A 25,429-nucleotide genomic window follows, 5' to 3' on the forward strand; every position below is an offset into this window, starting at 1 on the left:
TGGGCTTCCCAGGTAGCACTAGTGGTGAAGAACCTGACTGCCAATGCAGGAGACGTAAGAGATGCAGCTTTGATCCCTGGGTTGGGAAGATCCCCTGGAGGAGGGCATGGCAACCCACTCCAGTTTTCTTACCTGGAAAATCCCATGGACGTAGGAGACTGGCAAGCTACAGTCCCTAGGGATGCAAAGAGTCAGACACGACTAAAGCAACTTAGCACACGTACACACAGTCATTTAATAATGACAGTAATGATGGCATCAGATTGAGTGCTCATTATATGGCAGGCAGGTGTCTAAGGTCCTGACACTTGGGAGGTAGTTCATTTAAGCATTCAATAAATATTGATATTGCTACATAGTACTTTTACTCTAAGAGGTACTGTTTTAAGTTGTAATGAAAATTTAGAGAGTAACTGGTCTTTGTCCACATGGAGCTGTAACTGAGAATAAAATGGAACAAATTCATGGTTTTTTAGAATGAAGAGATCTCTACCAATCTTAGTGCTAAGACTTGGCAGCACACAGATCTTAAAGAGAGTCAACCATACAGAAGGAATACATGTAGTGGCAGAAAAGAAAAGAATCTGGGGAAAAAGTTAATAATTCTGACTTGTTGTCAGGGACCTTCTGGGACCAGTTTAACTTCAGTTAAACTGAAGTATTTGATTTTTTCAAAAACAAAACAGATGGGTACCAATAGAGTGTGGAGACAGGGGTCTTTAACAGGGACCAGGCACATGTGGTTGCCAGTTAAACTGAAATATTTAATTTATTCAAAAACAAAACAGATGGGGACCAATAGAGGGTGGAGACGGGGGTCTTTAACAGATCTGGAGCAACATGCCTTCCCTCCTGCCTTTAGAGTATCCAGCAGACATATATGGTCACACACCTTGAGTATGGGATAAATTTGACTCTATATTATTTATTATCAGTTCTCTTCATTTTATAAAAGCATATTTGCACTAAAGCCTGTGTTAGGCAAAAGTGGTTTTTATGTTTTAAAGTGAAGATTAAAATATTTCCTAAGTAGGTATAATAGATTCCTAAACTATCTACTTTTTAATCATTACTCTTACAATTTCAAAAATATGTCTCTCTCTCTCACACACACACACACACATGCACACACACACCCCTCTCCCCTGACTCAACCTTCTCTCTCTTCCCTTTGCTCTAATTATGAATTTCCAGTGCTTTGGTTCCATTTGATTACAAAGGAATAGTGTTAACCCTATGAGAACACTGTGAGATGATAGCTTCATACCCTGTATTAATAGAATTGAAAATCTGTTTTCCTGCCATTTAACCTTATGGCATAAGGTTATCTTTCACATTCTCCATCTGGTCAAGTACTTAAACAAATGGATTCTCCAAGGCAGCAACAGATAAAGATGAAATTACACAAGCAGACAGGGTCTCCTTATGAGGACATTAATGTTAAAATGGACCAGAAGATCTGTTTCTTGGTCTCTGCATTCTTCAAGCAAGCATTCTGATGGATCAGAATATAATTATCCCTTTTCTTTTTCTCTGCAGGGAAACTACGTGTCTGCAAGAACTTATTATGAAAGAGCCTTACAGCTGGTTCCAGACAGCAAACTACTGCAGGAAAATCTCGCCAAATTGGATCGCCTTGAGAAAAGATTACAGGAAGTTCGAGAAAAGAACCAAACGTAGCCAGCGTTTGACCCAGTCTCAAGGGACAGTGCTGGTGTCTGGAAGAGGAAGAAGTGATGGAAGCTTTGCTTTCACATCATTTGGGGCACGACCAATGGCATTTTCCTCTCACTCCAAGTTCAGGGTGACACATTTTGGGACACCTGCTGGTAACGCTGTGCTGGAGACTTGCATTTCCATGAAAGAAGACAAAAAGAGCAAGCAGGGGCTAGGAGACCTGAGATGGAAGGAAAACAGCAGCTGCACATTTTACAGAATTTTTTCTTGCTTTAATTCTAGATTTCCTTTCATATATGCATCTGCTTTTTTAACCTGGAGATCTATTTCCATTTCTTAGTGTAGACATTTCTTGGTGTAGCCTCCCAGAAATAGAGGCTTGAAATGCTATGAAGTCATGGCATCTCTTCTTTATGAGAGGAGATATTTCAGAGAGGATAAATCCTCTGGGATAAACCATTTGGGAAATTCTTCCAAGAGGTATCTCATTTAATTCTCTGGAACTAGAAATGAGTATCTCACAGTTTTTGTAAAAATCTTCTGCAATATATGGGGAAAGAGGCTGTTGTTAAGTCAGCTTTATCTTATATCCTTTTGAGGATATTGCTAGAGCCCTATTGAGAAGTAAATTAAATTCCCCTCTGATACAAGCTGTTTTCCCATTGCCTAATATATCAATAAGGAAGTTTCTGGAATTGTGTATGGGTATTCATATTCCTATGGGAAAATCAAGGATCTCAGTACCCCTGATTGTTTATGGAAATGTTTTAAATTATTTTAATTTTATTACAAGTATTATTGGAGTAGTGGCTCTGCTCTAAGATTTCATAAGTGCTTTTAAAAATCATAAATGTTTCCACCTCCAAATATATTGTTATTTTGGTGGAGAAAAAATAGTATATTCTACATGAGAATTATTAAAGATATTGAGAGAATGTTCTACTTTATTATCTTAACTTTCAGAGATTATTTTTTGAAAATATATTTAATCATTGAGGAATATTTACAGTATATTACAGAAATCTTCATAGACTCTAAATGGGTGTAAAGAAGCTCTATTGATTGATCTTCCTAGGCTTAATGAGAATTCTGTGCTTAAAACATGAATGATAGAACCTGCAGTTCTTGGTTCTGTGTTTGGAATTTTGGAGATTTCATGGAAAATGCTCAAAAAAATCTAGGAAAAAAATCTAAATTCATAATTTTAAAATATATATATTTCTATTTAAAAGGTATGGATGGCAAAGTTGAACTTACAATTTGACATTTGTCTTTTAGTGTTATTTATTTCATAACTTATAAAATATTTAATATATGAACACATTTTTCTCTGTACATAGTGGTTTAGTAGCAGCTTTTCATACAAAAATTATAAATCTAAACTACAAAGTAATTAAGTTTCAACAGTCCCTCAAAAATTTTATATTGATTATTCACTTGCTAAAGTTAAAGAAATTAGGAATCAGCCATCAGTGTTTGGGTGGTAATACATTTTGGAGTTGAAGAAATTGGAATATGTGATTCTAATTTGGTTTTCATCATAAACTTAAAAAAAAACAAAACCTACTCTGGATAGTGCTGTTCCTGGTGCTAAGCCAGGTGTCATACATATTTAGTAGCTTGAGGCACACGTATGTCACGTGCTCCAGCCAGAGCAGAAGCTTTCTGCTTCTTTTTAGCCCCAGTAGCAGAAAGCACTGCCTCTGTGTTGTTAGTATTACTTTTTGTCAAAAATTTTTGAAAAAAAATTTATTTGGAAAGGGATGATGCCAGAATATTTTAAATACAAAGGATTATGGAATTTAAATTAGCATACATGTTTGTGTGTATCAGTAATCCAATAATGTATATATTACAACTATGATCTTCTGTTTCTAATAGTCTTTAATGTTATAGATCATAAATGTGTCTAAAATTTCATTTCAGATATTTTTAGTCCCCCAAATTATACTTCTGTAGTCCTAAGGTCAAGAAATGTACTATAATATTTATTATAAAATAACTACTCCACCCCCAAAATGAAAAACATGGAACCCTAGCTAAAAACAATATCTAGTACTGTAATTACAAACTTTTTAGAATAATCAGTAACAAAAATTTATACTTAGAAAGTTAATGGAAAAGATCAAGCACCACATTTTGAAAAGCAATTATGCCTTATCTGAAGGGCTGCTAAAGATATGAGAGTACATTTGTTGGAATAATTGCATTGGCTATTACAACCTAAAAGTTTCTGAGAGAAAAGGGTCATGTGGCCTTCAGGAGACTTTTTCTGCCTTCTTTTGGATGTTTTTCTCTCTTGTCTCTCTCTCTCCCCTTCCCTTTCCCCTCTCCCCCCACCAACCCCTTCCATCTCTCTCTCCCTCTCTTTGTCTTTCTCACTCTGTCATTCTGTCTCATTCTGTCTGTGCACACTGGCATCTCTTTGAACATTAGAAGTAAGCACTTTTTGTTGGATCAGGTATTTCTGTCCTGAGTTAATACTTTCACTTAGATGAGGCCAATGAAATAGCTTTCATAGTTGGATGGTACCTATAAGAAAGTAAATCACACATTATTTTTCAAAGATATTAAGTGTATTTTATAACTATTTTTATTTGCTCTTGTAACATGAAATATTATGTGGAACTCATCCTTATAAAAATAAGAATGGGGTGCCCTGGCTAGTCATGGAGTTCATCCAGGTTCCCTTAACAAAAGCAGGCTTGGCTGAGTTCGTAACCTCTTTCCGAGATGGAATTGCAGAGCCAGCTTCATGGATATGCAGTTTCTGCAGGCCTCAGGGTCTTGCACTCAGATGCACCTTGTGCTTGGTTGGATACTATGCTTGAAATTTTTAGTAATTTTTGAACAAAGGATCCTACAATTCTATTTTGCCCAGGACAGGAAGGAATGTAACTGATAACAAGGCTGGAGTTGGTTCAGTCTATCTAACTTGTCCTTCTGCCCTGTATAGAACCAGTTCTCCTTGCCTTCAAATTCTCCAATAAGTGGCAGTCCTTTCACATGCCCTTTGACATAGAAGCCATGAGAATGGCTTTACAAGCTTATGTTAACCTTAAGAATTATTCAGGATTTCAAAGCTGACTCAGATGTTTTCAACCTGTTAATGGTATTCATGAAATATGGCTCATTAGATTAACTGTAGTGAACTAAACCAAAGATTCAAATACCTTGAAGGAAAGGAAATTTTATTTTAGGGACTCTTGAGATATATCCTCTTAGGTCTGTTTATTTTAAAGCCCATCACAAAACAAAGAGGATTGTCAGCACTTGGATTCCAGCTCCCCACAGTACCTCAGAGCCCCCAGTGTAGGAGTCGGACGTGCCTAACACGCAGGACCTCATTCGGTGCAGGGGTTTGCAGTGGTGGTGCCGCTGCTTTTCATCAAGGCTAAATGAGAAAAGTCCAAAGCTTTCCACACAAGCCGACTGAAAAAACTAATTTGAGGAGGAGTAAAAAGCAAATGTGGGTTTCATACTGTTTCTTTCAAACCTTCCAAGCGCCTCACATTGAAACACCACATTCAGCTGACAGCTGAGATCTCGCCCCTCACACACAGGTGCTCTACCTAGGCCCTAGTGGACTTGAAAATAACCTGGGTGCGCACTTTGGGAATCACTGGACCTCGGCCGCTCAGGTTAAGATTCTAATATGCAGCCAGGCTGGAGAACCACTGCAAGCTAAAACCTTTAATAAGAGTTTATGACTTTTACCAAGAGATGTTTACAGTCTTTTACAATTTTCACTTCTAAATTTAGACTAAAGTGAGCCAAGGGATTTCAAAGAATGACTTAACAGTACACTTGGTTAGTTGAAGCTGCCATGCTAAGATTGACAAACAGGTGGGTTGGCTGAGGTGGTTTTGCATTTGTGGCAACGGGACTATAATTTGATCTTATATTTAGAGAACTCTTGGTTCTCAGATGGAGAATGGCCCTGCTATTTTCATGTACTAGATGAGGAGCCCAGTATATAAAACTCATGTTTTGTTATGACTCATAGAAGGATCCATGACATAAGTTTATGCCTACACCTGTATCTCTTTTTTTTAAGTTATACATGTCAACTTTTGTTAATTATTTCTTAATTGTACTCATTACAATAAGTTTTAAAAATATTTTTCTCTGGTTTATGATAGATTTGTACCTTAGATCAATAAATCTATAGGTTATAGTAACAGCACTCAAAGCAAATGTAGTTATAGGCATTGTTTATTTTAATTTTTTCCTAGTTTCCAAATCACATTTACTTTGATAAAAGTGTATGTTGGTATTTCCCATTAATAACAACAAAAACAACTATCTAAATGGCATCTTTTGACATTTTTAAAAGATTAAAAAAAAAAAAAACCCTGTCAAATCTTATATTTAGGCTACAATTGAATAAGATAAAAACTTACAATGCCAAAAATGTAGGGAAATATAACTTTTTATGATTATTCTTGAAGTTTCTGATGTGAAAAGTATGTTGAGCAATCTTTAAAAAAATAGCACTTCCTTATTTTTGTCTTTTAGTAGCTATATAACTTAAAAGAAATGAAATAACTTCAATCAAGCTACGGTTTATTATCAGTAAAAATACAATGTCACAACAGAATACAAATGACTCATATAAAAATGTTCTAATTTTATCACCAAGGATCCTTTCCATAAAAACCTTTAGGGCACATAACTGATAAAATTAGCATCATCACAATATGGGGTCATTATTAGTTTGTAAGTTTAGATCAACATTGGCCACAAACTAAAAAGAGCTCTCCATGTCCAGAAATCCAGGACATTTTTTCCCATTCTCAGTGGTATTTGTATCACTGTGCATACAAGTAATACAAATGTGCATAATGTCCTTTTGGGGTTATCTTGCTGCTCCATAGGAGGGGAGACCCAATCCAAGAATCTGGAGATCTGGAATTTAGTCCTGCTCTGCCACAAAGGAGTTGCCTCACCCGGGACAAGTTACCAATTGTCTCAGTCACGTTTATAGTACATTAAAGGAGTGGTTAATTCTATGGGCCTATCAAGCTCTGTGCGGAGAAGGCGATGGCACCCCACTCCAGTACTCTTGCCTGGAAAATCCCATGGACAGAGGAGCCCAGTAGGCTGCAGTCCATGGGGTCGCTCAGAGTCGGACACGACTGAGCGACTTCACTTTCACTTTTCACCTTCATGCATTGGAGAAGGAAATGGCAACCCACTCCAGTATTCTTGCCTGGAGAATCCCAGGGACAGGGGAGCCTGGTGGGCTGCCGTCTATGGGGTCGCACAGAGTCAGACACCACTGAAGCGACTTAGCAGCAGCAGCAGCAGCATCAAGCTTTGTGAGTCCCCCGAATCCAAATGGAAAGCCCACTGCCTCCGAAGAGGTAACTGTTGAGTGTGGCTCTTAGTTTTAGAAATTCTTAAGATAATTATTGCAGCAAAACACAGAACCCTAAACGTGACTGAACTGCCCGTATACTTTAACGTGACAGAGATTAATTAATACTCCTATTTTGCAGTCTCCATTCCCTTCTCCAGGGATCAGCCCTGGGTCAGGAGGAGCCCCTGGAGAAGGAAATGCAACCCACTCCAGTATTCTTGCCTGAAGAATTCCATGCACAGAGGAGCCTGGCGGGCTACAGTCCATGGGATCACAAAGAGCTGGACATGACTGAGTGACTAACACTTTTACACGTAAAAATTAGCGATTTTGTTGTGTTTCTGGGAAAAAGAAAAAAAAATTAAAATTTCCTCCAAAGACATTAAAGTATCTGTAGAAACCATGGCCTGCTTTTATAATGTGGAAATCAGCTGACCTGCTGTGACTCACCCATCCTTCCTTTTATTAGATGGAAATACTTGTATCATGTTTTTAAGATTGCTTTGATCAGTTATATATAAATGTACTCTTTTGTTACTTTTGCTGTGCCAGTTAGAAATATATCTCCCATAAAGGATTTCTCCTATCTAAGTCTGATTATGTACACTTTGCCTAGGTCTTTCCAAAATAAAATTTATGTAAATGTATATTTTATATAAAATATGATGAAAATAATTAAGTCTTGTTTCAGTCTCTCAAGTGGTCTGTGGTTAGTACCCACTGAAATTTATGTCACCATTAGGTGCCCACTTTTAAAATAAAAAAATACCATCTTTCTTCCTTTCCCCCATTGTTCATTCATTCGTCGCATTGTTCTGTGTGCATGGTGCCTGCTGTCCTTTTCATGCCACACGATGACCATTTCAGTACTTACCCCTTCCAGATACCCTCCCCTCATCTTACTGAGGAGCTGCCTTCACCTCTTTCTTGATGGTGTAAATACAAAGTAGAAAACAGGTACTTCCTCAGTATTTTGCACTCTGTCTGCAAACTTACCTGCACCTAATTCTCCCCTCTCTCCTGTTGCTGCAATGGAAAAAGAGGATCCTGGGCCCTGGATATCACTTCTTGAAGAACTTCATTCTTTAACCTCTTTCTTTTTCTTTAACTTCTTCCTTTTGCTGGCTCTTGTCAGTTCAGTTCTATTTTAAAACACGGATACTGGTGGCCACCATGAAGATCACTTGGAAAAAACCTTTCCTTTATTCCTTTTCATGCGGTAGCTACTACTGCATCTGTTTATGTCCTTCACAGCCACTCTATCAGAATAAATTGTCTCCACTCATTCTATCTCCGTCCTTCACATTCTGTCTGCATCCTAGTGAAATCTGTCCCTGCAACAAATTCAAAGGAAATTGCTGTTTCTAGTGTCACCAATGATCACTTTACTGCCGATTCCTAGGCCTTGTGGGATTTGGGAGAGTGTTCTAGAGTTTGGACCAGTGTTTTAGTAGGGATGAAAAAACTTATTTTTTAAACAAAACATTATGTACCCATGGTTTACTTATTGCTCCCGGGTTAGTCTCCTAACACTCCTAATTTTTCAACTATCCTTAGAATTGGGGCATCAAGCGTCCTGGAAGGCCTCCAATAGCAGATCACTATTATGCTGCCCTAATGAAATTATGTTCAAATTCAATGCAGGTTTCTCAATCTAGTTTGGGATAGTCCAGCTCACTCTGCTTGACATCCTTTCCTTTTCTATAGTTTTGTGATTTTTCCTTAAATAAGAGAATACTTCCATTTCAGCATCACCACAAACTCAATTTATATTTAAACCATCATCTTACTAGCAAATTTCTATTTGAAACTAATGACTTGGCTTTTGATATGTATGCAATTCACAATGAATGAGTCTTTTTCTATTTAATGGAAAGGCATTATTTTTTTACGGCTGTAAGGGAACAATCCTCTGTATTAGAAGGACAAGGTCTCATTTAAGGCTGGGAGTTTGAACTCTGGAAACAAAGGGAGCTATGCTGTAACAGGAAATGATGTCCGACCCCATGGAGACTTCGGGTCTGAAACAAAACACTAATGATCCTGCAAAGCTGTGTGTGTACCACGTGTACAAGACTGCAAGGGGACACGGTTTCTGAGCTTCATGAGAAAGTTAGCCATGTACTTGAACATTGTGGGTCCAACTTGCATTTTTTCCTTCCTTCTCTCTCATTTTGTAAGAGCTTTGTAGTAGCTTTAATATGACCCACTCTTGCTAAGAAAAAAGAGAGGAGTTTGGGTCCATTTAGAGGATCTGAGCTTTTTTGGAGAGTAGTGAGTCCCTGAGGCCACAAATGGTTATGGTAACACTTGTGGGATTGCTACAGTAAAAGCGAAACTCGGAGATAAGCGTGTTGAGGGCTACTACCTGGAGATAACCTGGAGAACTCAGGTGTAATTGTATATCTTCAGGAAAGAGCTGTTTACCTTACCAAGCGCCCCCTCCTGGTGTTCCCCCAACACTCAAGCTCAAAACCCGGGAGTCATCTACTCAAACTGTCATCCAAGTTGTATTTGCTTAAAACGATGCTACTCAAAAACAACTCAGTCCAACAGAACTATATGATGACGACAGTGTTTTGTATCTGTGCTGTCCAATGTGGTAGCCACTAGCTACAGGTGGCTGGTGAGCTCTTAAAATGTAGCTAGTGTGACTGAGGAACTCAGTTTTTATTTTAGCTAATATTAATTTGAATAACCACCTATGGCTAATGTCTACTCTATTGAATAGTGCAGCTGTAGAGCTTTTCAGTGATCTAAGACTTGAGATATAAAGATCACAGAAACTCCTTTTAGGTTCATGAAACAAAAAGGTTTGAGATGGTATGTCTCAAGTTTGGGTGTCAATCCCATTCTTTGAGCTTTTTGCCCCAGGTTCCCAGTTCACCTTCTGCTCCTTCTTCCCTCAGCTGTCACCTGCCTGTCACTGTACCTGCCTTCACTTTGACCTTCTCTGTTTTCCTGTCCTTCTGTCTACCACTTGTCTGCCTGATTTGTTTACCCTTCTACCTCAAGGAGCTTTTATTTCTATTTTATACAGAAGTGAGACAATTGGGCCTGGGTGTCTAGGTTAGTTAATATATATATATAGTGTTCACTTAACTTTGTCCTCATTTTTTGATAAATTATAAATCAATTACAAATTCTAGCTTTATTCCTCTCCCAACCTCAAGCTAATTTGTTACAAATTACTTACTAGAAAATGATATTGATTGAAAAAATGCTAACATACAGTGAATTCATTTTAATAATCTTAAATGCTGGATCCTACAGCTTGGTCCATTCCACTGAAGCTGATGATAACACTGACACCCAGAAAAGGAGTAGGGCAGAATTCTGATCATTCATATCCAGTCCTTTTGAAAACTCAGGAGTGTCAAGGTCTTCAACCAGCTTTTTAGAAGCTAGGTGGGATCTTTAAATACTCAAACTTTCAAGAGTCTTCCTCCTTTCGGGGTCAGCCTGCGTGTGTCCTGCATGGGTGCCGGGCTTCCTTTACCCTGGGACTTGGGCCACATTCCCTGACTGGGAACCAAATTCACCTGCGCCGAGCATTCTAGGCCATTGATCCCCTTGGTCCCGCATCTGTCCTAGCATCTCCTGCATCTGACTCTGGCTCGCCTGCAAGGTTACCTCGCGCCTGTTTGCAGGAGTGAATGGCGGGGACGCGATGACACCTGGGCGGCCGAAGAGCAGCTGCGGCTGGGCTGGTCCTGAGGAGGGACACCTGTGCGCCCGGCTGCTCAGTAGATGCATCCCCCCCCTCCCCGGCTGGGAAGGACGGAGTGGTGTAGGCAGGCGCTTCCGGGAGCTCAGAGCCCAGTGAGGCCGGAGCGCTTCTCTTCGCTAGTTTGCAGCGCCTGCGTGTGGGCGAAGATGGACCGGTCACCACGCGTGGGAGCCATACGCGCATTGCCCGGGGCTGTTTCACTCCTGCTGCTGCTGTTGCTGGCAGTCCACTCCCCGCCCAGCCGAGGTGAGCCAGGTCCTGGGTGTCTTTCCCTAGACCAACAAAGACAACGGCCAGGTGTGCCCAAGAAGTGCCTGGGCCAAATATTCTTCTGAAATCTTTTAGATTCTGGAGTTCCTACTTTTTAGGCACATCTGTTAACTTTGCTGGTGCTAAAGATTTTCCTCCAAGGAAAGATAACCAAGTGGAAGTAACTTAAAATCCAGTGACTCTGTTTCAGAGCAGTGTATGTTCTCCAGTATCTTTCATTCCACCTAAATTATGCCATGCTAACCCTCCCAGAGAAGGCAATGTCACCCCCACTCCAGTACTCTTGTCTGGAAAATCCCATGGACGGAGGAGCCTGGTGGGCTGCAGTCCATGGGGTCTCAAAGAGTCTGACAAGGGTCGGACACGACTGAACGACTTCACTTTCACTTTTCACTTTCATGCATTGGAGAAGGAAATGGCAACCCACTCCAGTGTTCTTGCCTGGAGAATCCCAGGGACGGAGGAGCCTGGTGGGCTGCTGTCTATGGGGTCGGACAGAGTCGGACACGACTGAAGTGACTTAGCAGCAGCAGCAGCAACCCTCCCAGGGAAAGCCCCGAATCCCTCACCAGAGGGAAAGGGGCCTCATTCAGTGGCCAGGTCTATTTTTGTTGAGGCAGCTCAGGCTGCAAAGGGCAGGGAGAGTCACCAGGCAAGTGCTAGTCAATGAGGTGTGACTGGGACAGTCTCAGGTCGGGGATATTTTGAGAAAAGGGGACAGCCTGCAGCTGAGTGAACATCTGCACCGGGGGAACAAAACCCCAGAATGGAAATCTTGATAAAATGAACCCTGACATAAGGAGTGGTGTGTGTGTGTGACACATATGCTCTCCCACACAGGACTGAAGTACGGAATTCGTGCAGTTGATTTGAAAAGTATAGAAACTGTCTTGGAATCTAGGTTCTTCTCTAGAATTAGTAGTTGGAGAAATTCAACAGTTGGTGGACACCCATGGCAGGTGAGTTTGATAAAGACATTGATTTCTTAATGAGCTAATGGTGAATTATTTCCCTATTTTTAGATACCATAACTCCAGCTTAACAGGTAATTTTACAATGGACCCCCACTTGACCTCACTGTCACAAAGTTTGCTTCATAAGAAATCTCTTATTAACCAGTTTATTGAATGTATCAGTATCTTAATGTGACATCATATTAGAAGAGTTGATTTCAAATGTTTCTGAAGGAGGTGACATCTATGTGGAGATGTATATTAGTTGTGTTCCTAACTTTTTTCTTGGGCAGATCTCCCTGAAATTAGGTGGACACCACTTCTGTGGAGGAAGTTTGATTCAAGATGATCTGGTTGTTACAGCAGTACATTGCCTGATTGGCCTCAATGAGTAAGTTGTGGATTTCCACTACTTATCAAACCTTGATCCATGGCAACTGGACTGGGACAGTCAATGCGCTAAATACTATGCATTGTTCAACCTTAGTCCCTTTCTTAATTTTTTCCATCTGGTCTACCTGCTGACTGACTCCTGATTCCCAGATGCTTGCGTGTAGCCCAAGATTTCTTGTGCTTTCTACTCTATTAATCAGAGACCTCAAAGATTCCACACATAATCTATGATTTGTAGAGTTAGTGGAGGGTGGGTTGATGGTTACTGATTCTAATAAAGTATTAACATTGAATGTTAAGTGAATAAGCCAATGTTTTAATAATCTACTTTTCAGTAATTAGGAGGGAAGAATACTATTAAAAGAGGGTGCTAATAGGAGAAAAAGGACAGTAGGAACAACTTTTATATCTTGTTTAAAATGGTAGAGCATATAGAGAGAGACTGGTTTATGTACAAAAGATACCTGAATATTTTATGCAGAATTATGAGTGACAGTAGAAGAGTTCACAGAATGTAAACACTCCATGATTGAAAACCATGACTTTTTATAGATAGCTATAATTTATAGAAATTATAACAATAGTAATAATTGCTAATAAAGTACATCTTCTTTTAAGATTTGGAAATCCCTAAAGATACATTAATCATGTTAATTACATGAAATCAAGACAGTCTTTTCTAGAGGAAAGGATTATACTTACTGAAAGATTTCTGTTTGGTTTTAGGAAGCAAATTAAGAGTCTGACAGTGACTGCTGGGGAGTACAACCTCTTTCAGAAGGATAAGGAGGAACAGAATATTCCTGTCTCAAAAATTATTATCCATCCTGAATACAACAGACTTGGATATATGAGTTTTAATATTGCACTGCTGTATCTAAAACTCAAAGTCAAGTTTGGTAAGTAGGGAGAGTTAGAATACAAAAGATGTAACGAAAAAAGCTATATTTATTAATTTTTACCAGTTAACTTTAATTTCTCTGTGTGTGTGTGTATATATATATATACATATAGTAATATTAGAATGGCTAAATTTTTTTCCTTAAAAATAATTTTGTTTAATCTATAACATATAAAAAGTGCTGCACAGGCTATAAGTACCAGCCACGACTTATGTATGCTTAATCAGCATTTTAAGTACTCCAGTGTCTTGGCTGGGCAATATTCTAGACCATCTACCTGTACTCATCTCTAACCAAGGAGTATGGGACATTTGAAAATGTCCTCAGATTTCTCCTTTCTGTCATTATTATGGACAAGATATTTGACACCATTCTCAGTACAGATAATCTAAGCATTCTAGACAAAATATTAAAAGCCTACTTTAAATACAGGAAAGGGAAGTGTTCAGTGACTAAAAACAATGAAAGAGAACAAATTCAAAGGAGTTAGCCAGACACTGAAGTTAAGTGACTGCCGTTGAAGCATCTAAATGATCTTTAAGAACTTATAACCTTAACTTTCCATGGAAGGAAACTTACTCCCATGCATGCGTGGGACTAAGATATGGGAGCAGGGAGTCTGACTGGAACCTCCCATGTATGTAACCTGGGACTTCTTGAAAGGTGATTCTTTACAAGAGGAAGAGAAAGAGACAGGAAAATATGCCACATAAAGTGAGGGAATAAGGAAAATTCACCTGCTTGAACCTTGGCCCTGGATGGAGGGCTCTCAGAAATATCTATTTTCCTGAGCTAGCATTCATTCAGGTTTGCAGCTGGCATTCACATTGCCTGTCCCCAAAACTCTAAGCCAAGATTTTAAAGTTGTTCCAGGTGAGTAATTGGGTTTCTGGCAGAAGCAAAGGCAGTAAATTCTCTTTGAAGACATGAACCTTAAGTCTCAGCTTGAATGTACTCCCATAGAGCTTTAGTGATTGAGAGCACACACAATTAAAAGCATGCAGAGAAGGTTGCCACCAGAGTGCAAAGTAATCAACCGGAATCAGACGTTCCAAGATGACAGATGTTAAAATGATATACATAACTACAAAGTAAGTTTTAAGTTTAAATAAGTAAAAGTCTATAAAAAATGACTAACAAGAAACTATTAACTGAAAAGGAAGACTTGAAATGGAGTCAATAAAACTTAAAGATATGAACATAATTGGAATTGGTAACAATAGTTGAATTAAATAGAGACACTGACCATACTCATTGCTCATTCTTCTTTCTCTCACACTCTATATCGAATCCATCAGAAAAAGTCTATTGCTTCTGTCTCACCCTCTCCTCTCCTACATCCTGCTCCAGGCTCCCATCATTTCTTGCCTGGGTTAATTTGAATGGTCTCTTGAATCCTCTCCAACTTCCTCTCTTGCATCCCTAATTTTTATTATTAACCCAGCAGCCAGAATAATACTTTTGAAATGTAAATCAGAGTATATTAGTCTACTCAAAACACTTCGGTGGTTCTCCATTACACTCAGATGCAAATCAGTATTCTTAGCTGACATCATCCATCATCCTAACCCTGTAGCCAACCTCTTTTTTTGTTCATTTTTTACTAGAATTTCTTTTGTTTAGTCTGCTCCAGACATCCTGGAATCCTCACTGTTCCTTAGACATATATGACATGATTCCACTGCGGGAAATTTCCATTTTGTTTTTTTCTTCTTCAGATACTTTCCACAGATATGACTGCCACAGATATGATTTCTTCCTCAACTTCTTCAATGCTCTGCTCAAAGGAACTTGGCATGACTGCCATTTTACAAATTGCATCTCCCTTGCCATATTCCCTAATCCCCAGACTTATCATCCTTCTTATCCTTTCCTGATTTTTTTTTAAATCAGAGCACATATTACCTGATAGCTAAATTATTAGAATTACTTGTACTTCACCCCAAACTCACTCTCTCTTTCTCTCTCACTCACACTCACACTTATTCATGCCCAGATCTACATTCTGTCAGGGCAGGGATTTTTCCTGATCATTTACTGAGGGCTAGAAGACCGCTTGCTACATGCTGCTGCTGCTGCTACTGCTAAGTTGCTTCAGTCATGTCCAACTCTGTGCGACCCCATAGACGGCAGCCCACCAGGCTCCCCATCCCTGGGATTCTCCAGGCAAGAACAGTGGAGTGGGTTGCAATTTCCTTCTCCAAAGCATGACAGTGAAAAGTGAAGGTGAAGTCGCTCAGTCGTGTCCGACTCCTAGCAACCCCACGGACTACAGCCTATCAGGCTCCTCCATTCATGGGATTTTCCAGGCAAGAGTACTGGAGTGGGGTGCCATTGCCTTCTCCACACAACTGTGCTCAATTACTTGAGTGAAAAACTATCCCTTAAGAACAAGTGAAGTGAAGTGAAAGTCGCACATTTGTGTCTGACTCTTTGCAAGCCCATGGACTACACAGTCCATGAAATTCTCTAGGCCAGAATACTGGAGTGGGTAGCCTTTCCCTTCTCCAAGGGATCTTCCCAACCCAGGGATCGAACCCAGGTCTCCCACATTGCAGGTGGATTCTTTACCAGCTGAGCCACTAGGAAGCCCAAGAATACTGGAGTGGGTAGCCTATCCCTTCTCCAGAGGATCTTCCTGACCTAAGAATCGAATTGGGGTTTCCCTCATTGAAGGCAGATCCTTTACCAACTGAGCTGTGAGGGAAGCCCCTTAAGAACAAGGGCACATCCTAAAATGTTGGTAGTTGGGGAAGGTCATTTTGGTACTTTTAACAATGAGTTGTTTTCCTTACTTGCACTTTCTAAATTTCTATAAATATGGGATAGTTCTTTTAAGAGAAGAAAAACCTTTAAAATATCATTACTTACATTTAGGAAGAAACTGTGAAAGCTATGACGTCAACGAGATGTCAGTTTCCAAATATATTTAGGATCACTTGTCTGTGACTCTTATGATTTTTTGTTATTGTTGTTTTTTTTCAGGAACTACTGTTCAGCCAATCTGTATTCCCCATAGAGGTGATAAATTTGAAGAAGGAATTTTTTGCATGGCCAGTGGATGGGGCAAGATTTCAGAGAGTAAGAGACATCAAAAGAATGTAATATTTCTTCTAGGCTCCTTTACATGCCCATTGGAATCAGGAATTTTGTTGGTCTTAAATAATACATTTATCCTTGTTTTATCCTCTCTGAGTTCTTACTCAGGGAAGACTTCTGCTTGTCTTCACCAAAAAAAGGCTATACTTAAAGGCTCTACATAAAATTCCTCTGCTGCCATTTTGGTCAGGTGTATCAGGGTCAGGAACAGGAAGTAAATATAATAGATGAAGAATACAGTAAAGTAACAATAGTTCAGCTTCCTTATCTTTGGTATTGTGTTTTTTAAAAAGCGAAGAACGTTACAAAATATTGCCTTTACTGACTAAAGTTTTCCTCTTGAGGAAACATTTAAACATATATTCAGAGAAGCTACAATTGCCTGCTGCTGCTGCTGCTAGGTCACTTCAGTCGTGTCCGACTCTGTGCGACCCCATAGACGGCAGCCCACCAGGCTCCCCGTCCCTGGGATTCTCCAGGCAAGAACACTGGAGTGGGTTGCCATTTCCTCCTCCAATGCATGAAAGTGAAAAGTGAAAGTGAAGTCGCTCAGTCGTGTCCGACTCTTCTCGACCCCATGGACTGCAGCCTACCAGGCTCCTCCGTCCAGGGGATTTTCCAGGCAAGAGTACTGGAGTGGGGTGCCATCACCTTCTCCAACAATTGCCTATGTTACATTAAAAATCTGATTTAAAAAAAGCCCTTTGTCACTAGTGTAAGATTTTAGGGAAAAATATCATTCAGAGCTATACAAAAAATTACTTCTACATTTTGGTCAAGCATCTACCAGTTCTAAACTTGTAAGCTTGTTATTGGTTTCTTTAAGTGGGGACAGTTGTTGACCAACTAACCAGTCCCTTCTCCACAGCATCAGAATATTCAAATATCCTACAGGAAGTGGAAGTTCCCATTACGGATGACAGAAGATGCGGTGCCATGCTCAGGGGCATGAACCTTCCTCCCCTGGGGAGGGACATGTTGTGTGCCAGTTTTCCTGATGGGGAAAAGGATGCCTGCCAGGTAATAAGCATTGTTGTTGTCAGTCAGTTGCCCAGTCACGTCCAACTCTTTGTGACCCTATGGACTGCAGCACACTAGTCCTCCTAGCATAAACCAGTCCATTTGTTCACCCACTATCATATGTATGAGAGTGCCTTCTGCGCTGCTTTTGAGGGGTTACTTCTTTAAGATTTCGCTTTTCCCTCATCTTTCCATCTGATTGCTACTGAAAAACTTTCCTTGACCAGAGCTGAGAGAGTTCTTTTCTATCCCACTGCATTCTTACCCCTGTACCTCTTTGTGGGGGAGTGAAGAGGTCAGGCAAGGAAGGTGGTTTCAACATTTCCAGCCTAACGAAATCAAACAAGATAACCACCTTGGCAAATGAATTAGGCTAGCTGTGATTATTTTTCATTCTACCTTTTGTTAAACATTTTAACTTTTCTCGAGCTTTAGTGAGGAATGCAATGTTTACACAGAGTTTGACCAAAGATAGGCAATGGCACCCACTCCAGTACTCTTACCTAGAAAATCCCATGGACGGAAGAGCCTGGTAGGATCTCCAAGGGATCACTAAGAGTCAGATACGATTGAGCGACTTCACTTTCACTTTTCACTTTCATGCATTGGAGAAGAAAGTGGCACCCCACTCCAGTGTTCTTGCCTGGAGAATCCCAGGGATGGGGGAGCCTGGTGGGCTGCCATCTATGGGGTCGCACAGAGTCAGACACAACTGAAGCAACTTAGCAGCAGCAGCAGCAGCAGCATAGCTACAGTAACTGTGGGGTTAAAGATGTTGTATACGACAATAGTCCAAGGCCAACACAACAACTTCACAAAGAAGACCAACTCTGACAAGAAAGGAAAGGGAGGCCAGTTTGTGATAGATGTGGATTTTAAGCTTTAATTATAATTGTTTTTCTTAAAATGGAGGACCAGGGAGTCTTTATTCTTTGCCGACAAGCAGCTTGAAACTGCATTGGGGAGCTCTCTAAAATTTTCTGTTGGGAAAATGTTTAATTTTTCTTCTAGGGGGTGACAGAATAAGGGCCAGGGAGAGTTTGGTAGGAAGGAGATAGACATTTACAATTATTCTGCTTTCTAAATTGGAATATAGGTAGACTTACTGTCTCATCCTTTACAGGTAAGTATTTTCTGGATAAAGTTGTCAATTCTGTGCCTTTTGTGGGGATTCAATCTGATACCAATTGGCATGTGTTTTCAAAGCAGCACATTGTTATGAAGAATTATTAAAGAAAAGATCCTGAAAGTGTGGCTCCTTTATCCTCTAGTCTCAGAGCCAATGGATCCTTTATATATAGCCCCTGGGACAAAATAAGTTTCCCAGGCATTCTATTTTAAAAGCCTTGAGCCATTGCGTGAACTTGGGGGCTCTATTCACTGGTATTGTGGGCTTGGAATGTGATCCAGTCTTCCCTAGAATGCTATAGTGGAAGCATTATCTGTGATCTAAGCGTTTATCTGTGAACTCCCCCTCCTCCTTCCATTGATTTTGAATTGTTCCCAAAAGACTAGGAGGAAGAGAGAAATTAAAGGTTAGCTTGACAAGATTGCGTGAAGTGAGTGGAAGGAGTTTACATCTGAATAAAAGGATAGTCCTTTGAAACCAATGATGAAGAAACAAAATGATGAACACAAAACGTTGATGAATAATGACCATTGAGTTTTTATGCTTCTACTACTTCTCTCTCTGAGATGAGGGCTGATCTTTTTGCACCTGATAAAGTATTTTTAACTTGTAACTGTTTTAAAATTTCCTCTTTCTCTACCATAAAAGAGGGACTCTGGAGGCCCACTTGTTTGTAGAAGAGATGATGGAGTCTGGGTTCTTGCTGGGATAACTTCCTGGGCAGCTGGTTGTACTAGAGTTTGGAATCCTTTCAGAAATAAGCAGAGAAAGGCATCACCTGGCATTTTCTCCAAGGTATTTGTGTTGATGGATTTTATCACACAGACCATGACAGGTGAGTGTAATTTCTGTGGATTCTTCCTTCCTCATCCACTGCAACTCAAAAAAATGATCATGCCTATTTCAAGGATACCCTATGTTGCATATATAATCAGAAATAAGCTTTAAAATAAGAAGAAGATGGCTGGGTTTTGTTCTTAATCCAGTGTATATAAATTTTTAACTCTGATTTCATGAACAATAATACCTGTCAATTTAACTTGAACATCAACTGGATCGTCAAGTTTATGGTCATGTAGATTTTCATGAGATATGTTTTTTGTACTTAGGAGATTTTAAAATAGTTTTTGAGAATAGTCTCATTAGAAGATTCTTTTTTATAAATTTATTCATTTTTTAATTGAAGGATAATTGCTTTACAGAATTTTCTATTTTCTGTCAAACCTTAACATGAATCAGCCATAGATATACATATATCCCCTCCCTTTTGAACTTCCCTCCCCATCCCACCCCTCTAGGTTGATACAGAGCCCCTGTTTGAGTTTCCTGAGCCATACAGCAAATTCCTGTTGGCTATCTATTTTACATATGGTAATACGTTTCCATGTTACTCTTTCCATACATCTCCTTCTCTCCTCCCCTCTCCCCAAGTCCATAGGCCTATTCTCTATGTCTGTTTCTTCCATTGCTGCCTTGTAAATAAATTCTTCAACACCATTTTTCTAGATTCTGTATATATGCATTAGAATACAGTATTTAGCTTTCTCTTTCTGACTTACTTCACTCTGTATAATAGTTTCTAGGTTCATCCACCTCATTAGAACGGACTCAAATGCATTCATTTTTATGCCCAAGTGATATTCCATTGTGTTTATGTACCACAACTTCTTTATCCATTCGTCTGTTGATGGGCATCTAGGTTGCTTCCATGTTCTAGCTATTGTAAATAGTGCTGCAATGAATAATGGGATACATGTGTGTTTTTCAATTTTGGTTTCCTCAGGGTATATGCCTAGGAGTGGGATTGCTGGGTCATATGGTGGTTTTATTCCTAGATTTTTTTAAGGAATCTCCATACCGTCTTCCATAGTGGCAGTATCAATTTACATTCCCACCAACAGTGCAAGAGCATTCCCTTTTCTCCACACCCTCTCCAGCATTTATTGTTTGTAGACTTTTTGATGATGAACATTCTGACTGGTGTGAGGCAATTTTTCATTGTAGTTTTGATTTGCATTTCTCTAATAATGAGCGATGTTGAGCACCTTTTCATGTGTTTGTTAGCCATCTGTATAATCTTTGGAGAAATGTCTGTTTAGGTCTTCTTCCCTCTATTTTATTGGGTTCATTTTTCTGATATTGAGTTGTATGAGCTGCTTGTATATTTTGGAAATTAATCCTCCCCTTGTCAGTTGTTTCATTTGCTATTATTTTCTCCGATTCTGAGTATTGTCTTTTCACCTTGCTTATAGTTTGCTTTGCTCTGCAAAAGCTTTTAAGTTTAATCAGGTCCCACTTGTTTACTTTTGCTTTTATTTCCATTACTCTAGGAGATGGGTCATAGAGGATCTTGCTTTATGTCATCGAGTGTTTTGCCTAGGTTTTCCTCCAAGAGTTTTATAGTTTCTGGTCTTACATTTAGGTCCTTTAATCCATTTTGAGTTTGTGTATGGTATTAGGAAGTGTTCTAATTTCATTCTTTTACATGTAGCTGTCCAGTTTTCCCAGAACCATTTATTGAAGAGGCTGTCTTTTCCCCATTGTATATTCTTGCCTCCTTTGTCAAAAATAAGATACCCATAGGTGTATGAGTTTTTTGCTGGGTTTCTATCTTGTTCCATTACCCTATATTTCTGTTTTTGTGCCACTACCATACTGTCTTGATGACTGTAGCTTTGTAGTATAATCTGAAGTCAAGAGATTGATTCCTCCAGCTCCAGTCTTTCTCAAGACTGCTTTGATTATTCAGGGTCTTTTGTATTTCCATATGAATTGTGAAATTTTTGTTCTAGTTCTGTGAAAAATGCCATTGGTAATTTGATAGAGATCGAATCTGTAGATTGCTTTTGGTAGTATAGTCATTTTCACAATATTGATTCTTCCTACCCAGCAACGTGGAATATCTCTCCATCTGTTTATGTTGTTCTTTGATTTCCTTCATTAGTGTCTTATAATTTTCTGTGTACAGTTCTTTTGTCTCCTTAGGTAAGTTTATTCCTAGATATTTAATTCTTTTTGTTACAAAGGGGAATGGGATTGATTCCTTAATTTCTCTTTCTAATTTTTCAGTTAGTATATAGAAATGCAAGTGATTTCTGTGTATGTATTGATTTTGTATCTTGCAACTTTGCTAAATTCACTGATTATCTCTAGTAATTTTCTGATACTATGCTTAGGGTTTTCTATGTACAGTATCATGTCATCTTCAAACAGTGAGAGCTTTACATCTTCTTTTTCAATCTGGATTATTTTATTTCTTTTTCTTCTCTGATTGCTGTAGCTAGGACTTTCAGAACTATGTTGAATAATAGTGGTGAAAGTGAACACCCTTGTCTTGTTCCTAATCTCAGAGGGAATGCTTTCACTTTTTCACCATTAAGAATAATGTTTGCTGTGGGCTTATCATATATGGCCTTTACTGTGTTAAGGTAGGTTCCTTCTATGCCCATTTTTTGAAGAGTTTTAATCATAAATGGGTGCTGAATTTTGTCAAAGGGTTCTTTTGCATCTATTTGAGATTATCATATGGTTTTTATCTTTCAATTTGTTAATATGGTGTATCACATTGATTGATTTGCATATATTGAAGAATCCTTGCATCCCTGGAATAAACCCAATTTGATCTTGGTGTATGAGCTTTTGGATGTGTTGCTGAATTCTGTTTGATAAAATTTTGTTGAGGATTTTTGCATCTATGTTCATCAGTGATATTGGCCTATAGTTTTCTTTTTTGTGTGTTGTCTTTGGTTTTGGTATCAAGTGATGGTGGCCTCATAGAATGAGTTTGGAAGTGTTCCTTTCTCTGAAATTTTTTGAAGAGTTTTAAAAAGATAGGCATTAGCTCTTCTCTAAATGTTTGATAGAATTCTCCTGTGAAGCCATCTGATCCTGAGCCTTTTGTTTTTTGGGAGATTTTTGATCACAGCTTCAGTTTCAGTGCTTATAATTGGGTTGTTCATAATTTCTATTTCTTTCTTTTTTTTTTTTTAAACTTTACATAATTGTATTAGTTTTGCCAAATATCAAAATGAATCCACCACAGGTATACATGTGTTCCCCATCCTGAACCCTCCTCCCTCCTCCCTCCCCATACCATCCCTCTGGGTCGTCCCAGTGCACTAGCCCCAAGCATCCAGTATCGTGCTTCTTCCTGGTTCAGTCTTGGAAGATTGAACTTTTCTAAGAATCTTTCCACTTCTTCCAGGTTATCCATTTTATTGCCATATAGTTGTTCATAATAGTCTCTTATAATCCTTTGTATTTCTGCATTGTCTGTTGTAACCTCTCCTTTTTCACTTCTAATTTTGTTGATTTGATTCTTCTCTCTTTCTTGATGAGTCTGGCTAAAGGTTTGTTAATTTTATCTTCTCAAAGAACCAGCTTTTAGTTTTATTAATCTTTACTATTATTTCTTTCATTTCTTTTTCATTTATTTCTGCAGATCTTTATTATTTCTTTCTTTCTACTAACTTTGGGGGTTTTTTGTTCTTCTTTTTCCAGTTGTTTTAGGTATGAAGTTAGGTTGTCTATTTGATGTTTTTCTTATTTCTTGAGGTAGGATTGTATTGCAGTCAACTTCCCTCTTAGAACTGCTTTTGCTTCATCCCATAGGTTTTGAGTAGTTGTGTTTTCATTGTCATTTGTTTATAGAAATTTTTTTATTTCCTTTTTGATTTCTTAAGTAATTTGTTGGTTATTTAGAAACATATTGTTTAATCTTCATATGTTTGTGTTTCTTACAGTTTTTTTCTTGTAATTGATATCTAGTCTCATAGCACTGTGGTCAAAGAAGATGCCTGATATGATTTCAGTTTCCTTAATTTTACTGAGGTTTGATTTGTGACCCAAGATGTGGTCTATCCTGGAGAATGTCCTATATGCACTTAAGAAGATGGTGTGTTCTTCTACATTTGGATGGAATGTCCTGAAGATATCAAAGAGATCCACCTCATCTAATGCATCATTTAAGATTTGTGTCTCCTTATCAATTTTTGTTTTGATGATCTGTCCATTGGTGTGAGTAGGGTGTTAAAGTCTTCTGCTATTATTGTGTTACTGTCAATTTCTCCTTTTATGTCTGTTAGTGTTTGTCTTATGTATTGAGGTGCTCCTATGTTGGGTAAATAGATATTTGCAATTGTTATGTCTTGGTCTTGGATTGATCCCTTGATCATTATGTAGTGTCCTTCCTTATCTCTTGTAATCTTCTTTATTTTAAGGTTTATTTTGTCTGATATGACGATTGCTACTCCAGCTTTCTTTTGCTTCCCATTTGCATGGGATATATTTTTGCATTCTCTCACTTTCAGTCTATATGTGTCTTGGAGTCTGAAGTGGGTTTCTTGAAGACAGCATATGCTGCTGCTGCGGCTAAGTCACTTCAGTCGTGTCCGACTCTGTGCAACCCCATAGACGGCAGCCCACCAGGCTCCCCCATCCCTGGGATTCTCCAGGCAAGAACACTGGAGTGGGTTGCCATTTCCTTCTCCAATGCATGAAAGTGAAAAGTGAAAGTGAAGTCGCTTAGTCATGTCCGACTCTTAGCGACCCCATGAACTGCAGCCTACCAGGCTCCTCCGTCCATGGGATTTTCCAGGCAAGAGTACTGGAGTAGGGTGCCATTTCCTTCTCCAAGACAGCATATAGATGGGTCTTATTTTTGTATCCATTTAGCCAGTCTGTGTCTTTTGGTTGGAGCATTTAATCTGTTTACCTTTAAAGTAATTATTGATATACATTGCCATTTATTGCCATTCCTGTTGCCATTTTCTTAATGGTTTGGGATTGATTTCGTAGATCTTTTTCTTCTTTTGTATTTCTTGACTATATAAGTCCCTTTAAGATTTGTTGTAAAGCTGGTTTGGTGGCACTGAATTCTCTTAACTTCTGCTTGTCTAAAAAGCTTTTGATTTCTCCATCAATTTTGAATGAGATCCTTGCTGGGTGCAGTAATCTTGGTTGTAGATTTTTCCCTTTCTTCTTTAAATATATCCTGCCATTCCCCTCTGACCTGAAGAGTTTCTGCTGAAATAGCAGCTGTTAAACGTATGGGATTTCCCTTGTATGTTACTTGTTGCTTTTCCCTTGCTGCTTTTAATATTCTTTCTTTGTGTTTAGTCTTTGTTAGTTTAATTAATATGTGTCTTGGTGTGTTTCTCCTTGGGTTTATCCTGTACAGGACCCTTGGCACCTCTTGAACATGACTATTTCTTGTTCTATGTTGCGGAAATTTTCAACTAGAATCTCTTCAAAAATTTTCTCATACCTTTTCTTTTTCTCTTCTTCTGGGACCTCTATAATTCAAATATTGGCGTATTTGATAGCCTCCCAGAGGTATGCTACAGCTTCAGATATTCTACTATTGATTCCTTCTAGAGTATTTTTAATATCAGTAATTGTATTGTTTGTCTCTATATGTTTATTCTTTAATTCTTGTAGGTCTTTGTTAACTGATTTTTGCATTTTCTCCAATCTGTTTTCAAAGTTTTTGATAGGGTGAGATTTGTGCTGAGTAAGTTTGTTTTTCCTCTGATGGGCAAGGCTGAGTGAGGTGGTAATCCCGTCTGTTGATGATTGGGTTTGTATTTTTGTTTTGTTTGTTGTTTAGATGAGACGTTCTGCACAGGGTGCTACTGTTGGTGGGATGATGCTGGGTCTTGTATTCAGGTGGTTTCCTTTGTGTGACTTCTCACTATTTGATACTCCTCAGGGTTAGTTCTCTGGTAGTCTAGGGTCTTGGAGTCAGTGCTCCCACTCCAAAGGCTCAGGGCTTGATCTTTGGTCAGGAACAAAGACTTCACAAGTGGTTTGTTATGGCATTAAGTGAGATCAAAACAAATACCCAAAAATGAGAAACCAAAGATGAACCTCAGAAAATGGCAGTTACAAAATTAG

At 38.9% G+C, this 25,429-nt stretch overlaps 2 protein-coding genes across 5 annotated transcripts in view; both read left to right on the forward strand.

Moving 5' to 3' along the window:
- The window catches only part of TMTC1 (transmembrane O-mannosyltransferase targeting cadherins 1), a 312,150-nt gene extending 304,326 nt beyond the window's left edge, over positions 1–7,824 (forward strand). For all 3 annotated transcript variants that reach the window (XM_070789893.1, XM_070789894.1, XM_019961394.2), the window contains one exon: positions 1,540–7,824. In XM_070789893.1, the coding sequence (XP_070645994.1) occupies positions 1,540–1,680 (141 nt within the window). In that variant the 3' untranslated portion in view covers positions 1,681–7,824. The remainder of the gene's footprint in view (positions 1–1,539) is intronic.
- A 123-nt stretch (positions 7,825–7,947) lies between these two features.
- The window catches only part of OVCH1 (ovochymase 1), a 94,271-nt gene continuing 76,789 nt past the window's right edge, over positions 7,948–25,429 (forward strand). For both annotated transcript variants that reach the window (XR_011566712.1, XM_019961395.2), the window contains exons 1-6: positions 7,948–11,998; positions 12,286–12,383; positions 13,112–13,284; positions 16,273–16,368; positions 17,255–17,406; positions 19,184–19,370. Coding sequence is in view for 1 of the 2 variants with exons in the window: in XM_019961395.2 (XP_019816954.2) it covers positions 11,864–11,998; positions 12,286–12,383; positions 13,112–13,284; positions 16,273–16,368; positions 17,255–17,406; positions 19,184–19,370 (841 nt within the window). In the remaining variant the exon portion in view is untranslated. The remainder of the gene's footprint in view (positions 11,999–12,285; positions 12,384–13,111; positions 13,285–16,272; positions 16,369–17,254; positions 17,407–19,183; positions 19,371–25,429) is intronic.

The sequence above is a fragment of the Bos indicus genome, chromosome 5 (genome assembly GCF_029378745.1).
Source record: "Bos indicus isolate NIAB-ARS_2022 breed Sahiwal x Tharparkar chromosome 5, NIAB-ARS_B.indTharparkar_mat_pri_1.0, whole genome shotgun sequence".
Lineage (NCBI taxonomy): Eukaryota > Metazoa > Chordata > Mammalia > Artiodactyla > Bovidae > Bos > Bos indicus.